Consider the following 15,832-nt stretch of genomic DNA (forward strand, 5'->3'; position numbering starts at 1 on the left):
AGCTCACAAAAAAATTTTGGTAGAGTTGTTGCACTCCAAAAGCTAGCTACCAAAGATTTTGGATTGGAGAATTGTCAAAAATTTTTAGGTCAAAATTTGCTGAGTGAGCAAATTTTTTAATTATTTTTATGTTATTTTTAATTTTAACACTAAAACTTATTTTTTTGTTATACTTTTGGGTAAGTTGGGATAGGGATAAGGGCATAGGTTTCAAAAAACTTGAAAATAACGATTTTTATTTATTTTTTTAAAACTTTGCTGACTTAGTATTTTGCAAGTTGGCAACTTTACATGCAGGTTTTTCAAGCTATCCCTAAAACCCATTATAGTAATTGTATTTTGTTTCCATTCTTGAAAGAATTTTCTAGTAAAATTTCACTCTCTGTAATGGTATGTTTAAACTTAATATAAAGCAAATAAAGGCTAGTCAATACCAATAGAAATGAAATACTTGGGAAACCTGTAGGGTGTAAAAATGGTTGATGAAGACTTATAATTTCAAAAATATGTCTGTTTCCACGAATAGGATATTGCTCATCATTTGTTCATAGAAAATGGAAAATATCAAAAGAAAAGTTTAAAAATCTAATAACCATATGTTATAAACACTTTGCCAGAATCTTGTAATACTAACAGACTAGATTCATATGTAGAAGCAATAGTTATTTGCTCAATTACTAAACAAATGATGATAAGTAACAACTCAACTATTGTATACTTCAATAATGGATCTGGAATAAGTGGAGTTGGCAATTTTGTGATTCAATTTGTCACAATTAATAGAAAGCAACGGACTTTACTAACCATGAGAATTTTTATAGAGTCTTGTGAAAGCTTAGCTGAGTTGGAGAAATCAAAAATAGAAATATTATCAGCTGCTACAGGCTACAAATATTTTGCAAAAGTCATAGTTGAAAAAGTTTATTCTGTAATGACTGATAGCACTGCCCATAATCTGAAAGTGTTTGACTCTGTTTGCCAAGATCTGGGAGCTCGGAGCTTTGTGTATATATTGCTGACTTTGGACAACTTTTGCCCAATAGAAGGACCCCTGGTGGCTAGCTTTTGAGGTAAGTAAACCCAACCAAGCTTTTTTTGTGACTTTTAAACATAATTTACAATACAAAGAGTAAGTTTTCCATTAGAAAATACTTTAAAGAATGGAAACAAAATACAGTTACTACAGCTGGTATCAGGGGTAGCTTGGAAAATCTGCAAATAAAATTGCAAACCTGTAAAATGCTGAGTCAGCAAAGTTAAAAAAAAAGGAAAACATTTTTTAAACTTTTTTTTTATGTATGGCCTTATCCCTAACCCCCCTTTTCCAAAAATATAACAAAAAAAATGTTTCAGTGTTAAAAATAAAATGAAAAAACAATTAAAAATTTTGCTCACTCAGCAAATTCTGACCCAAAAGTTTTTGACAATTCTCGAATCCAAAATCTTTGGTGGCTAGCTTTTGGATAGAGACAACTCAACCTATTTTTGTGAGCTTAAAACACAATCTGGAACCGTTTCAGGAGGTAACTAAAGTTTTACTCAAAAAAATCAAAAATAACACACCCCCCTGTTACTAAACAATACTTTTTTGAATTTTGTGTTTTTATGAAATTTATGATAAAGAGTTATAAATAAAAAATAGGGTTCTAAATGGTCAACTTTTGAAAAAATTTTCCACTTACTTTGTTCAAACTATGCTTGAACTTTTGTACAGTAAATTACCTATATAGCTTTTAGTTAACTTACAATAGATATAAATATTTGTATAAAAAATGATTCCTTGTAAATTATTTTTTTACCAAACATTTAAAACAAAGACTCTTTTTCTCTATACTTATCAAAAAACATCATAAACTTTAACACAGTTTACTTGCTTTGCATACAAGACTGATGTCAATTGACTCACAAACATAAAAACAAATATCTTTAAACAAGCAAATATTTTTCCAGACCAATAGTTTTGATAAGAATGATAACAATAGAAACGGACGAGGACCGAAGCAGCCTGATTAATTTAGAAAAGGACATCCAAGTAGGAGGACCGTTTGCATCATGCAACTTTCTCATCAGATTCCTGTACGAGTTTGCCCTCTTGCTGATAAGGCCCTCGTGGTGGGCTTTGATAAACATCATTGCCTCTTTCACTGGCTCACCACCCACTAAAAACGGAGTTCCTGATGTTCCTTCAAAGTTTGAAAGTTTCCTGAAAGTTGTGAAGCTAGGGCTGTTGATCATCTTATTCCTTGCATTGTTGCCGTTTGCCCTCCTTGCCGGGCTGATTCTTCTTCCCCTGCAGATGTCAAGGCCTAGAGCTTACTCTTATGTGGCCCCTCACAGCTCACGCTCAAGCAGGTTAGTAAAAAAAAAATTAAACTTTTTTATATAAAAATTAATTGAACCAAAAATTGTAGTTTTTGAAACATAAAGTTCTTTCAATGGTCTTACAAAAGTAATCTACAGAAGAAGTTTTAAACTTTAAAGAATTTTGGCAGCTACATCAAATTACTTTGCAATGTAGATTTAACAAAAAACTAGCAAATGTATGTTAATATATGTTTATAATTTAAGACACTTTTTTTTAAACAGATCAGGCAGCTACGTGCAGTTTGGCAGTACTGGCTTCCCTCACAACCAGGGTTTTCCCCTCTTACAAAACTCTGGGAGCAGGGGCAGCAGCGTGAACTCGCTGATGACAGGCTCAAATGTCAACCTGTTGACCACCAACTTGTACCAGCCCCACATAAAATTTAAAGTTGTCAGCGGCAACCTGTGCTTGGGTCCCAAGTTCATGTCCTATGCTAATAAGTTGAACACAAGCGATGAGAGGATTGGGAAAATTTGCCAGTTTTTCACTAGTGATAGTAAAGACAGCAGAGATCACGTTTATTCTTTGGGTTTGTTTGAAAGTTTTAGAATTTTTTTTATCAATTAAATTGTGTTGACTATTTAACTACGTACTGGTTAGTTTTCTAATTAATTTCAACTTTTTATTATTAGTTTGCTGGAAATGAATTGTGTTGTAAATTGCGCTTTTACTAATTTGTCTAGTTCCTATGACTTTAAATAATATTATATGAAAAAATAAAATGATGATATATAATCTCATAAGTCTTTTGCTAAATGTGTTGTTCTAGAAGTATTATTGTTTTATTTTCTAGTCTCATGAAATGATTTGGTTTGTATTGATTAAAATAGATATCTTTTTCAACATTTTTAAGATTCTGCCTCTAAGGTTTCTAATTAGTTAATTAACATTTACTCGTTGGGTTTGTTTGAGTTTTTTAAAAATACAGTTGTTGATTTAAAGTTATGTCTACTTAACCTAGTATATTATTTAATGTAGTTATTTTTTATTTCTTGCTTAGTATTTTAAATATACAAGTCTCAGTCTATTCGTAAATGTTTAGTTGTAAATTATTTTTGAGTTAAAAAGTGTAAGTATGACTTATTGTTTATAAGAAAAAGTTGAGAAAACTTTAGTTTTAATTAGTTATTCATAATTTTTAATATTTAGATTTCAGAAGTTTTGCTCATAAAAGGTTATATAATTGTTTTCTTACTACTTATATAAATAGCAGTATTTTTATGTTACCTAAATTAGGCGTTCTTTTCAACATATTGAAAATTTGTCTCTTAGGTTTATCCAATTTTTTTACAAACTTTGACTAATTAGAATTTTTGTAAAATAATGTTGTTTAAAAATATATAACTTGTCTCATGAAATGGAGAGCTGTAAAGCTAATTAATAATTTACTTAATGTTTTATATAAAATACATGTGTTTAATTTGTTTTTAATTTAAGTTATTTTCCTAAACTCATTAAGCAAAATTTAAAAAATGTTCCCTATATAAGTAGGTGATTAGTTACGCATATGTATTTATATCTTATTTGCGTGCTAAAGAACATCATAGAAATTTTCAAGTTTTGTTTTAATTGAAACAAATAACAAAAGTGTCAAAATAAATGATATAATTTTCTAAACAATAATTAAAAAGTCATCTTTAACCTGCTTATTCACTTATCTGACAATATGAACTTTTCTTCCCACACAGGTCTGGACAACGAGAACCACAACTCCAACGTGTCGGGGCTCGAAGCGTCGCATCACGACGGAGGATCCGTTTCGACGCTGTGGAGCGTGGCGAGCAAGGAGAAAGTCATCAGCAACCACTCGAGCGTGACCTCCGACTTCATCTGTTTGCAAGAGGTTTTCTGCCGCAAAGCTGCTCAGAAGCTGATTGATTCGCTGAAGGGAAAGTACCCTTACATAGTGCATGACGTGTCGTGGCCGGTGCACGACAAGAGGGTGTCCTTTCTCAATTCAGGTTCGCTTGTGTTTTTATTGTGATTGGAGCGTACAGTTGTATTAGTTTAAGATATTATTAGAAACGTTATATTTAAACTTTGACCTAATAATAAAATAAGATAGTGCTTAAAACGTAGATGAATAAGTTGTAAAAGCATTGTCAAGCACATGTAAGTTGTAGAGTTATTATTTTTTTATATTTGTCTGTTTTATTAACAGATAATTGATCATTATTGATGTTAAAAAAACTCTATCCGTTAGAAAGTACATTGTGCTCATTAAGCAGTAATTAAAGAAAACAAATGTCTTTTAGCCTAAATAAATTTGCAAGTAAAAAATTTCAGGTCTGTTCATGGCTTCCAAGTATCCCCTGATAGACGTCTGTTTCAGATCTTACAAGGACGGGCAGACTGAAGACAAGCTGGCATGCAAGGGAGTGCTCATGGCAAAGGTCTTCCTCGGAATTCACAAAGGTTGGGTTTAAAAATAGCTTTAAAGTTTTATGGATTAATTAATTAAAGTTGTGAACTTTTGGTCAGTACAGAATACAGATTATTGTGATAAAAAGTCAGGTTAATTTATTAGAAATATTTTCGCTAAACTATAAAAAATCAATGTTTGAGCTAATAAAACAAGTTTTGGGCAATATATTGTTTAGGCCTAAGAGAAATTAGTTCAACCCATGAAATTAAAATTTTAATTAAGTCCCTTTATTTGAGTATTTTATAACATCCATTTATTAACAAGGCAAAGACATGGTGGGCATTCTGTCAACAACCCACCTGCAGGCGTGGTCCAATCAGAAGGCTTCGAAGTCCAGGTGCAAGCAGCTCTCGTGCGCCCACCGGTGGATAGAAGAATTCAGACGGAGGAGTAGGAGGAGGCAGCGGAACGTGCAGGAGCGGGTGGTGTTCGACGTCGTGACGGGGGATTTCAACTTCGACAGGACGAGCTACTACGACAAGCACGAGCAAGACTGCGAACTGTTGAAAAACTATCAGGTTCGCAAGTTTTTTTGTATACAACACATTTGGTTGGTTTGTGTTAATTTTGTTGTAAAAACCACCCAAAACTAGTTTGCAAACTTTTCTGTAGTTGCCAGTTGTCTTTGTAAGTGGTTTTTGGGATGCAGTTGTTGCTTATTGTTCCTAAGATTGATAAAATACAATGTGTTGAATACTTGTAAGGTGTACATGTTAAACTTGAAGCATTTAAGTTTCAGGACCCAAGCATCTGGTAAAACGGTAGTAATTATTAAACACAATAAAAAATTATTCATAAATAAGGAAATGTTTCATGAAAGTACAAATAACAATTTACATGCAAAAAATTTTCCGCCACAGGATCCTTGTATGGACGAAAGCGGTCGTTTGCAAAACTGGGCCATCGGAACAGAGCTGGTGCAAGAAAAGATGCACGATGAGCTCATCGCCACACCTTCGAGCTTTCAAAAGATGCTGGTCAGTGAACTGGAACGGGGACAGTTCCTCGCTTCGACCAGATCTACGAAAGAGGAGAGGAATCAGTCGGAGGACGGGAAAAGGAAGATTGATTATATTTTGTACAGGGAAAACCCCCAAATAAGGACTCACGTGCAGGGGTTCAGGTTTTACGCCTCATTGGCGGGTTTATCGGACCACATACCGATATCGACCACTTTCCTCTGCCAAATAGTAGACACTTGAGACTGGTTTAATGACAATAATAAAAATATTTTAATGTTATTTTGTTCTTATTTTTTGTAGTTTTATTCCATTTTAATTTAGACTTCACAACTATTGGCTTAGGGACGCAATTTTTTATTTGGATGTTTTAAAATTAGGGTAAAAATATACTAGTCAAACATACTAAAGGTCTTTAAACATTTAACATCTTTTGTTATAACATTTAGTTTAATTTAGTTTTAATACTTTACTACTTTTTAATTTATGATTTATATAATTGGCATAAGTACTTCTTTACTTGAATGTTTTTGAAAATTCTGGTTAAAGAAGTCTAACGACCAATGGTTTTAAACGTAGAAAAAGGTCTTTGATAAATTTAATATACTTTTGCAATACTTCTTTATTTTATTTTGTTTTCATTTATTATTGTAGACAGCCGATAACTACATCCTTCTCTTATCAAGTTATTAATTTATTTGGCTCATAATATAAAGTTCATAAATAGTTCGTCCAAAAGAGCTTATAAAACTAACCTAAAACATTCTTTAAACTGAAAACTACTTTAGTTACTGCGTTAATTAGAAGGGTTGCATATAAAGCATCTATTAATTTCCATTAGTTTCTTAAAAACAATTTTTTCTAAAATGAATTACACAGAATTTTTCACGTTTAAGGTAATTTATGTTTTTAAAGGTTAATATGGTTCCTTTTTTAGTTTAAATACTTTATTGGAACTATTGTAAACTTTGAATTAAAGGATATTTATAAACTAAGCTTAATATAAGACTTATAGAAATATACGATACAGTTATTGAATAGAACGAGTATTTTGTAAAAATTGTTTAAATTATTAACAGAAGGTTATGAATATTTCAAATAATAGTAAAGAACATCCTCAATTTTGAATGACATTTTACCAGTTTTTATTTATTGACCATCAACATTAATGTTTCTGCTTTGCTGCCTACTTAATTTTTATTTCTACTGTATTACAGTACATATTTAACTTATACTTTTCATATTTAAAAGATCAATGTAGAATTTAAATGTGAAATTCCTAGTTGCACCCATGAAGATTTAGTACAAGTTCTATTTTCGATTAACTTTCTCATTTACTACATTACGCTTAATTAAAGCTGCTTTTTGTTTTAGCTAAAAAAAATACCTTACAACCAACTAAAGTCTTCATTTTATGCATTTTTTATTCTTACATGCGTTGTATACGGTTCTAACTTTATTACAGTTACTTGTGACTTTTCAAACATCAGGCTAGCTGGTTATTTGCAACCTTTTTAGTTGAAACTTTTATAGAAAAATTAAAACAATAACTTTTGTTTAGTCAAGTTTGCATTTTAATTGAATTTCAATTTATTAAATTTCTGTATTAATTGTAAACATGACTTGATTATAAAGTTTTTAGATTGCCTTTTTCATATTAAAATAATAAAATAGTTTTTAGACATGTTACTTTGAATTACTTAATATAATAAATTTACAAAATATTTTCAATTTTATACTATTGTTCTTTTTTTAATATATTTCTGTATAGTTATCAACATCTTTAATTTTTTTTTTATGAACTTTAACATACTTATGTAGTTTAATAAAAAACAATAGTTTAATAAAAAACAACTATTTTATACTAACTTTTCAACTCTGTAAAAATTTTGTAACTTTTTGGTGCAATTTACACTTACAAAAAATACTTACCTTACATCTGTAAATTTTTCTAGTATTACTATTTAAAGTTATTTATACGTATCTTAGTACTTATTTGTTGCTCTTTCTATTGCAAAAGACATTTTTCTCAGATAAAAATACTTATAAATTATATATATATATGTATCTGATTACAACAAACATTTGTTGCTACTTAAAAAAGAAAGTAAAAGTCAAAATGTTTCAATAAACTTAACTTATTACTCATTTAAAGTATTCTACTGATACTCATAAAAAAATATTGAAAATGTTTGGTGATCTTACAATATTTTGTTTTAAGAGAATAACAGTCAAATTTTATAGGTCTTAAGGAGATTGGTTTAAAATAAGACAATGTATATAATTGATCATTCGACTTTAAATAAACAACTATTGTAATGAGCATCAAATAAATTCAATATAAATTTTTATATATATTGTTACTTTAATTTTTTGACATACGTTTTTTCAGAAGCCCGATATTATATAAACGTAAAACAACAAACCAGAGACTTATAAACGAGAGAGTTAAAAACGAGAGAGATGTCGAGTAACAGACCGAAGCGAAGTTGCCAGCAGATCTACATGCTGATGACGAACCAAAAGGACGATTGCGATTGGCTGGAGGACGAGCAGTTGAGAAGGGCGTTGAGTTTGTCGCTGAAGGAAAAGCAAGTCAGAGAGGAGAAGAATGGAAAGAGGAAGAAAGTAATAAATAAGAAGGAAGAAAAAGGTGATGACAAAGAAGTGAATGAGGTGATGACAAAAAAAAGCAAGTCTGAAGAGGTAAGTATTTTATGTTAATGTAGTAATTATGAAGTTAAGGGGAAAAATAACTGTGAACAGTTGGTTACTGGACAAGGTCCTGTCTATTATATCTGAAGAAGTCTAAGCACACTGTGTCTTTAATCGTACATAAAAAAAGAAGACTGCTTTTATTAAAATTTAGTTGTTTTAATTGTTCCAAAATTTAAAAATTAACTATTGAAAGATTTAGTAATATATTTTCTTCACAGAAAAGTATAAGAATACTAGTTTAATGTTGTTATTTGTAAAGAGTAAATATAATTTTTTCATTTTGATGCTCTAAAAAATGTAAGTTTTGTTAAATTTATGTCTGGTTGAAGGATAAGAAGATTTGTGAAGTTGAAAAATCTTCAAATAACAAAAAAGTAGATGCCAAGGATAAAAAAGTATGTAAGAAAGACGAAAAAAGTGAAATTGAAACATGTAAACAGAAAAAACCAAGAAGAAAATCAAAAGAGGTGTGTACATTTATTTTCTTTTATATTCACTATCAATAATCAGCATCGCTTGTAGAAGACAGTAAAATTTTTAAAATTTGTTTTGTGTAATGTTTTATTTATACAAAAAATTACAAAAAAAATTTTTCATAAAAAAAAGTTATTGTATAATTTATTAAATTTTTATTAGAAATATGCAAAAAAAAAAATTCTTGGTAGTTTTTACAAACACATCAGACAGTTTTTTATTTTTAAAAGTAATGTGATAAACTTAAATTAAATTATCAAGAAATTAGTAATTGTCATTTATTTGTACACTTATTTATCAAAAACTGATTACTACTAAGCAGTTTCATCACTTCAGCTTTAACTGAATTTTAAAATCTAAATCGAAAAATTAAGTTTTGGGTACTTAATAATTAACATTGTATTGCTTCCTCAACGTCAAAAAAACTTTTGAAAGTTTTATAGGAAACGCAAATTGTATTTTTGACTGACTATGCAACAAAAATTTGATAAACTAATTTAACTTTTAAGATTAAACAAAAAAAAAAATGAATTAGAGCAAATTCTTACATTACTAACAGCTCCAATTAGTTTGTCAAGCAGAATATAACTTTTGTATAAATAAAAAAATCAGCCGTTAGAGGTTTTGGAAATATTTCAAAATAAAACTTAATTTCACAGAAACAGGTGGATACTGACGGTTACGTGCCTCGGCTAACCAGACTTCAAAAACAGCTCGTCAGCAACTACGAGCAGGAGCAACAAAAATCCTCTGAACTGGAAGTCGCAAATACCAAAGTTGCAGAAAGTAGTGACGTTACAGCAGACAAAAAATGTAGTGACGTCATAAAGGAACGCAAGCTTAAGTTCAGAGCGCAGAGGAAGTTCGCGGAAAGCTCCTTGCTGTCCAGCAGACCTAATCAGGTCAAAAAGCGGCAAAAGTCCCTGGTAGCTCCGAAGGCGGCTCCCAAATTGAAAAAGCCCAGAAAAGTTTCGTTTTACCCGCGCAAAAGCGCACCGAAGAACATTATTTGTAGCGGCACTGTGGACGCGACCACTTTCGCCGATTTTCTCTGCTACCGGGGCACCGAGTTCGAGCCCCAGTTGCCCTGAAGCTGTTGACGGGGTCCGTTGTAAATATTTGGTTGCTATGACGATTATTTTTTACTTTTTTTTTTGTTGCTAGCGCCCGCGCCAACGGACGTTTTAGTTTCAAAGGTCTTTTTGAAAAAAGCGCGTCTTTCAGACTAAGGCCTTATGACGACACAAAGTTGTAAAATTAGAATTAAGGATCTGTTAGCTTGATATATATATGAGCAAGGTAAGGTTTTTTAATATTTTTTTTGACTTTTTTAAAGATTTTCATAACACAGTATTATTTAAACAGATAACTTTACCAAGTTGTAACAAAATTCCTGTTATTAGTTTAAAATGTTTTTTTTTTTCAATCGAAAACATTTTTTTTTGTTTTGAATATTTGTGCCTTTAAATGCTATTAATTTAATTCTAAATTTAGTACTTTAAAGATTACCTGTACATGACATTTTAAATGTATAATACACAATTAAATAGTACTTACACCTGATTCAAAATACAATATGTTTTTTTTTTTGAGTTTTCTTTTTAACTGTTTCATTTTAACTACTACAAAACAAAAAGTTATTATTGCTTATCAGATATAAATAAGAAATTTTTAGCTAAATCCTGACTGAATTAAATTAATCATGTTTTTATTAAATTATATTTAGACCAAAACTTAAATAAAAAAATATAATATTTTTTTATGTTAAAAAATAAAAACAGTTGAAGTTTTTTGGCCGAATGAAATTTAACAACTTATTTTGCTGCTTAAATTTTGTTGCTTAATCATGTTTCTTTACAATAAATCATGTAAAATTAAATTAATTTGTTGTTTAATTTGTATATCAACTTATCTGAACCTATATATAAATATGCGTAAAAATATTTCTTAAAAAAAATCTTGTAAGTTTAAACATTGTTTTTAAGTGTATATTTTATTGACTTATCCGAACTTATATATTTATGGGATATAATGAATTATCAATAAATTAATTTGTTTAATATCATGTAAGAATGCTTGTACATATAAATTTTTATGTTAAATTTTTAAATAAGTTCTATTTTAATTTTCTATTATTTAGTTTAAATAATAATTCAATTATTATGTGTTTACTGAAATTGTTATAATTTACATTTCTTTCTACAAAATAGGAAAAAGTACACGTTTGTTAGAGAGTTAGTTAATATTAAAGTAGCTGTATAGTTTTTGTCTACTCAACAAAAACGTGATATTTTGATTGAATGAAAACAAAAAAATAGGCAGTCAGCTAAATTACTCATAGGATGTGTCAGTATACTCTCATTTAAGTAAAAACAAACTTTGATAAACTAAATGTTTTCACAAATTTAATTGAAACTTTTTTATTATAAGTTGGTTTCAGCCAACTTCCATATGTATTTTAAACTGATAGTATCTAACGATTAAACATTTTTATTTAGGAGGTAAGTTAATTTTTTCCTTATTAAGATGATTGAATCTTTAAACTTACCAAAATAGTTTCAAAATGCATACTGAGAGGCAGCAATCTGCTTGCATAAGAAAAACAGGCTTGAGTTGTATATACATGTTGAAAAATAATGTAGTTTTAATTAAAGTTTTAAATTTATTGAAGTTGATCATAACAATAAACCAGAAGTGTTTTTACAACTCTTGCATACTTAACTTTTGATCTTGATGCCATTGATATGGGTACACAAAAATTCAAACTATAAGTTGTTGTAAACTTTTATTTTGATACATTTATGATTTAATTTTATTACTACCTTAAATTTAGTTAGTAGACCTTCAAGAACATTTCTTATTATTATTTTGATAATTGCTTGAGATATGGCTAAAAATGATTTTAAACTTCATAAATTTGGTTATTTTTAGTTAAGTTACGAGCTTTCTTTTTTGATAAGAGTAAATTCTAGTTATCATTAACTATTTCTTGAAGAACATTTTAAAATTACTTTTTAAAATGCGGCCTTTATTTTTTTTATAAGAAGTTGAATTGTCATGAAAGCTTTAAATATAAGTCACAGCGTCCAAACAAATCTAACTTAGAATAATAAATATGTTTATTTCAAAATGTTTCCTTGATAAACAGTAGTTCATGTTAAATCAAATGAATTTTGTTATTGTAAATAATTTAGATAAAAAAAAAATTATTGTAAAAATTAAGAGTATTAATGCTGTTGGAAAAATGTTGATTATTTTTTTACTAATTTTAAACATTAAATAATGTAATGACAGTAAATAAAGTCATAAGTTTTATAATAATTTTTTCATAAAGATTTTACAAACATTTTAAGTATGTTTCAATTTATTGTTATATTTAGTTAATAATTCAAAGGTTGTTATAACTATAGTTTTAAGAGAATGTATATTTCAATTTGATAAAATGTCTTGCTTCTAGTTTAGAGTTTGTAATAAAATCCTTGGTTTAACTTTAACATTTTCGTTTACATAGTGCCTTAAAATGTTTTGTATTCTAATAAAAGTTATCTAAATTGAAGAATAAACTTACATATCCACTTATCTTAGTGTTTTCTGTTGAGTTAAACAATAAAAGCAACATTTTTTTACATGCAAGTGGGGTTAAATTTTTATGGGTACATCACGTTTAAATAAGTTATATTTGCTTCGCTTAACTTAGTTAAGTTTTCAATTTAGAAATAAAATATTGTATAGTTGAAATAAACAGTATCTAAACAATATTAAAAAAAAATATATATATTTTTATTTTTTAAAGATGAAAAATACCTGAAAACACACAAACAAAAAAATTTCAAGTTATCAATGCAATGCGTTAACTATTTATTTTAATTATTTAGAAATTTTATTTACTAACAATTACTCTAAATAAAATAGTTAATTATAGAAAAATTATCAAACTTAAAGTCATATTCAAGCTATTTTATTACTCATATAAATACAGAGGTTATTTTAATAGTTTTTCAAGCTATATTGAAATTAAACTAGCAACGCTCATCTAAAACGTTGTCGCACTTTGCATTACTAAAGTTCTAAGCTAAAAAACAGCAATTCAAATTGACGTAAAACGCTGTGACAATTACTTTGTGTTATAAAAAAGCATATAAAGGTATTGAAATAGTTGTCTTATTTTATGCAAGACTAATTTCAAGAGCCAGTTTTTAGGAAGAAGTTATTAAAAAACACTAACACACAAAGCCATTAAACCTTTGAGAACACCCAACAATCCTAAAAACGAATTTTATTTAGATTTGGAGCAAAGCTGCTATTTGACAGCGGATTTACAGCCAACTGATTTTTTTTCTAAAGTATTGTCATTATAAATTTCTAGCGATTTTAAAACATACAATTTTTGAATTTATTTGGTCAAGACTAGACCTATGAGGGTTGAAGTGTAGAATACTAAAGAAACAAAAACTGTTACAAAATTTTTATTTATGGCAATCATACCATGTTTGAGAAGTGATAACTCTGTTTCATCTGCTTTCATTCGAAGTTACTGTACTATGTACTGCAGTTGTCAGATTTGTTCTGAGCGTCTCGCTTCAAGTATGAACTTTTATCTTAGAACAAAATAATTTTTATGAACTTGTTATGAATTTGATATATATGAATATTCTTAAACTTTGGCAACCCTGTTGTGTACTTGTTTAGTATAAACAATTGATAAATTTATATTGGACAGCAACGCTACTGTACTATGTACATACAGATTATATAAACTCAACACAACTTAAAAAATTTTACTACACGTTCCCATCAAAATCTTAGCACTTTGGAATTGGTGTTAACAATTAAATATTTTATAGCACTTATTCTACTATGATTTGTTGCTTTGTAACTAGCTTACAACTTGTATTGGGTATTGTAATAAAGCTAGCTAATAGCTTTCAAAAGTGTACTTTATAAGTAAGTTCAGCTATCTATGATAAATTTAAAAATAGTTTAACTAACAATAGAACAAGTTTATATCTATGTATATACTTTATACGTTTTCCGTTTTGTATCTAAACTTTATTTAAAAAGTATAAAGCTAAACTAAAACTTGTCTTGATGAACGAAGATTTTTTGTCTGAGAATGAAAATAAACTCGAACCTTTCAATACATTTTACTCCTAATAAACCACTTAATAAACTAGCAACTGTGATAGATAAAACATTTGTTAGATTTGGATTAAAAAAAAAAATTAACAATGAGGTCAATACTGATTGCTGGTTTTAATATTACTATACTTGTTTTGATAAACGTTATTGTATAAGTTAATGTTCTATAATTTTTTCTTGGTATCGTGTAGATTGTAGTAAAGTAGTAATCATGACGATTGAACAAAATATATAAAGTTAAAAAATATGTACAAAATCTAGACTTTTACTATTTATTTATTTTGTAAAAGCACAGGTTGTTTTTAGTTTTTTTAGTCTTCATTACAGATTTTATTTCATACAAAAAAAAGCTTATTGTTTTTTTCTTAGTATAAAAAATCTCATTAAACAGATGCGTATTTTTACTAATCTTTCTCTTAATAAAAAAATCATAAAGTATTTTTTATTGGACACCATAGGTTCTAAACTTAAATAATTGTGATAACATTCAATTGATTTGTTTTTTCATAGAATTTTTATATGTACTTTTGTTTTATCAAAAGTACAAATTATATACATCGAGAAAGATTTTACCAAGTAGTTTAAAAGTTTTAAGTAAAAAGTTTAGAAAAAAATTACAGTCTTTGCATAAAAAACACAAAGTATTAGATACAAAGTGAAAAAACTAATTTGCTTTAACCAATCTTTACATGCATTTTATTTTTTATTTATCAACACACAAAAATTTTAAATAAGTTTTTGTGCTTTAAATATTCAGCTGAATTAAAAATCAGAAAAATGTTTAAATTATTTTATTTTTGAACTTTTTTACCTATCCAAACCTCTTACATCTTTAAATATAAAACTCTATACAATTATATAAAAACAAACACAGTATTTTAAATAACTTAGAAAATCTACTTATGTTAAATAAGATTATTATATTCTTTATACATTTAACAAAAAGGTTGATCATACCAATTCGATCATAAGACCACAAGCCTTCGGTAGACTGAAACCCGTTTCTTCCTTATTAGGACTCGTCAGTCAAACACAACCGAAAATTTCGGTAATATTTTGAATCAATAGTTTAACTGATCGATATTAAAGTATTTTTTGTATAAAGTTTTTGTTTTAGCTTCTGTTTTCTATACTCGATTGGTTATTTATATAAATATAATTGTTTACAACTTGTACTTTAATTAGCGGCAGTTTTAAGCTGAATGAAATAGGGTGGCTGATATAAAAACTAGTGTTTGATAGTAATATCATCTACCAAAATTTTATTAAAAAGGAATTTTGCAACAGTATCTGCAGCTAAACTAACTGTTGGTAAGATTTTTGAAAATTGGTAAGTTTTTTTTTCTATAATTAGTTATTTGAAACTAAAGATAAAAAAGTTTTTTAAAACTTATGTAGATGTTGCTCGATTTATTACATAAAAATGTAAATTACAAGTTGATTAAAAAAAAAACTACAAACTCTTTAAAAAGTTATGAAAATACTTCTTAGCTTAAAACTTAAAAAGGAATTTATTGCAAGACTAGAGTTAATTAAAAGTTTATAGAAGAGGCAACTGATTTTATACTGAATAAAACTACTGATTCAGAAATTTAAAGTACTTGCAAAAGTTTGTTACTGTATCTCAACAAACTGGCTTCGTCCAGATAACTATTTGAATAATTTTTATGAGTATAAGTATTTAACACAAAGTTGTCCTTTACAAATCTTTTTTATACTAAAATTTTTATAAATCAAAACGTTAAAATTTTC

General features: G+C 28.1%; 2 protein-coding genes across 2 annotated transcripts; both read left to right on the forward strand.

Annotated features, from left to right (window-relative positions):
* The first annotated feature begins 1,969 nt into the window (after window positions 1-1,969).
* LOC145842172 (uncharacterized) lies at window positions 1,970-7,228 on the forward strand. Its single transcript, XM_082949571.1, has 6 exons — window positions 1,970-2,352; window positions 2,587-2,894; window positions 4,054-4,326; window positions 4,652-4,780; window positions 5,055-5,308; window positions 5,651-7,228. The coding sequence occupies exons 1-6, from the start codon at window positions 1,970-1,972 to the stop codon at window positions 5,990-5,992; spliced, it is 1,689 nt and encodes a 562-aa protein (XP_082805697.1). The 3' UTR covers window positions 5,993-7,228.
* Window positions 7,229-8,145: 917 nt separating this feature from the next.
* LOC145842647 (uncharacterized) lies at window positions 8,146-10,622 on the forward strand. The gene is made up of 3 exons (XM_082950120.1): window positions 8,146-8,455; window positions 8,797-8,934; window positions 9,601-10,622. Exons 1-3 carry the CDS (start codon window positions 8,213-8,215, stop codon window positions 10,030-10,032), a joined length of 813 nt encoding a protein of 270 aa, XP_082806246.1. The 5' UTR covers window positions 8,146-8,212; the 3' UTR covers window positions 10,033-10,622.
* Window positions 10,623-15,832: the final 5,210 nt, after the last annotated feature.

The sequence above is a fragment of the Thalia democratica genome, chromosome 8 (genome assembly GCF_965202585.1).
Source record: "Thalia democratica chromosome 8, ktThaDemo2.hap1.1, whole genome shotgun sequence".
NCBI lineage: Eukaryota > Metazoa > Chordata > Thaliacea > Salpida > Salpidae > Thalia > Thalia democratica.

Coding starts and splice junctions, on each gene's coding strand:
- LOC145842172 (XM_082949571.1), top strand. CDS start 1,970: ATGATAACAATAGAAACGGACGAGGACCGAAGCAGCCTGATTAATTTA. Junction 2,895..4,053: donor AGATCACGTTTATTCTTTGG/GTTTGTTTGAAA, acceptor CTTCCCACACAG/GTCTGGACAACGAGAACCAC. Junction 5,309..5,650: donor AACTGTTGAAAAACTATCAG/GTTCGCAAGTTT, acceptor TTTCCGCCACAG/GATCCTTGTATGGACGAAAG.
- LOC145842647 (XM_082950120.1), top strand. CDS start 8,213: ATGTCGAGTAACAGACCGAAGCGAAGTTGCCAGCAGATCTACATGCTG. Junction 8,456..8,796: donor AAAAAAGCAAGTCTGAAGAG/GTAAGTATTTTA, acceptor GTCTGGTTGAAG/GATAAGAAGATTTGTGAAGT. Junction 8,935..9,600: donor CAAGAAGAAAATCAAAAGAG/GTGTGTACATTT, acceptor TTAATTTCACAG/AAACAGGTGGATACTGACGG.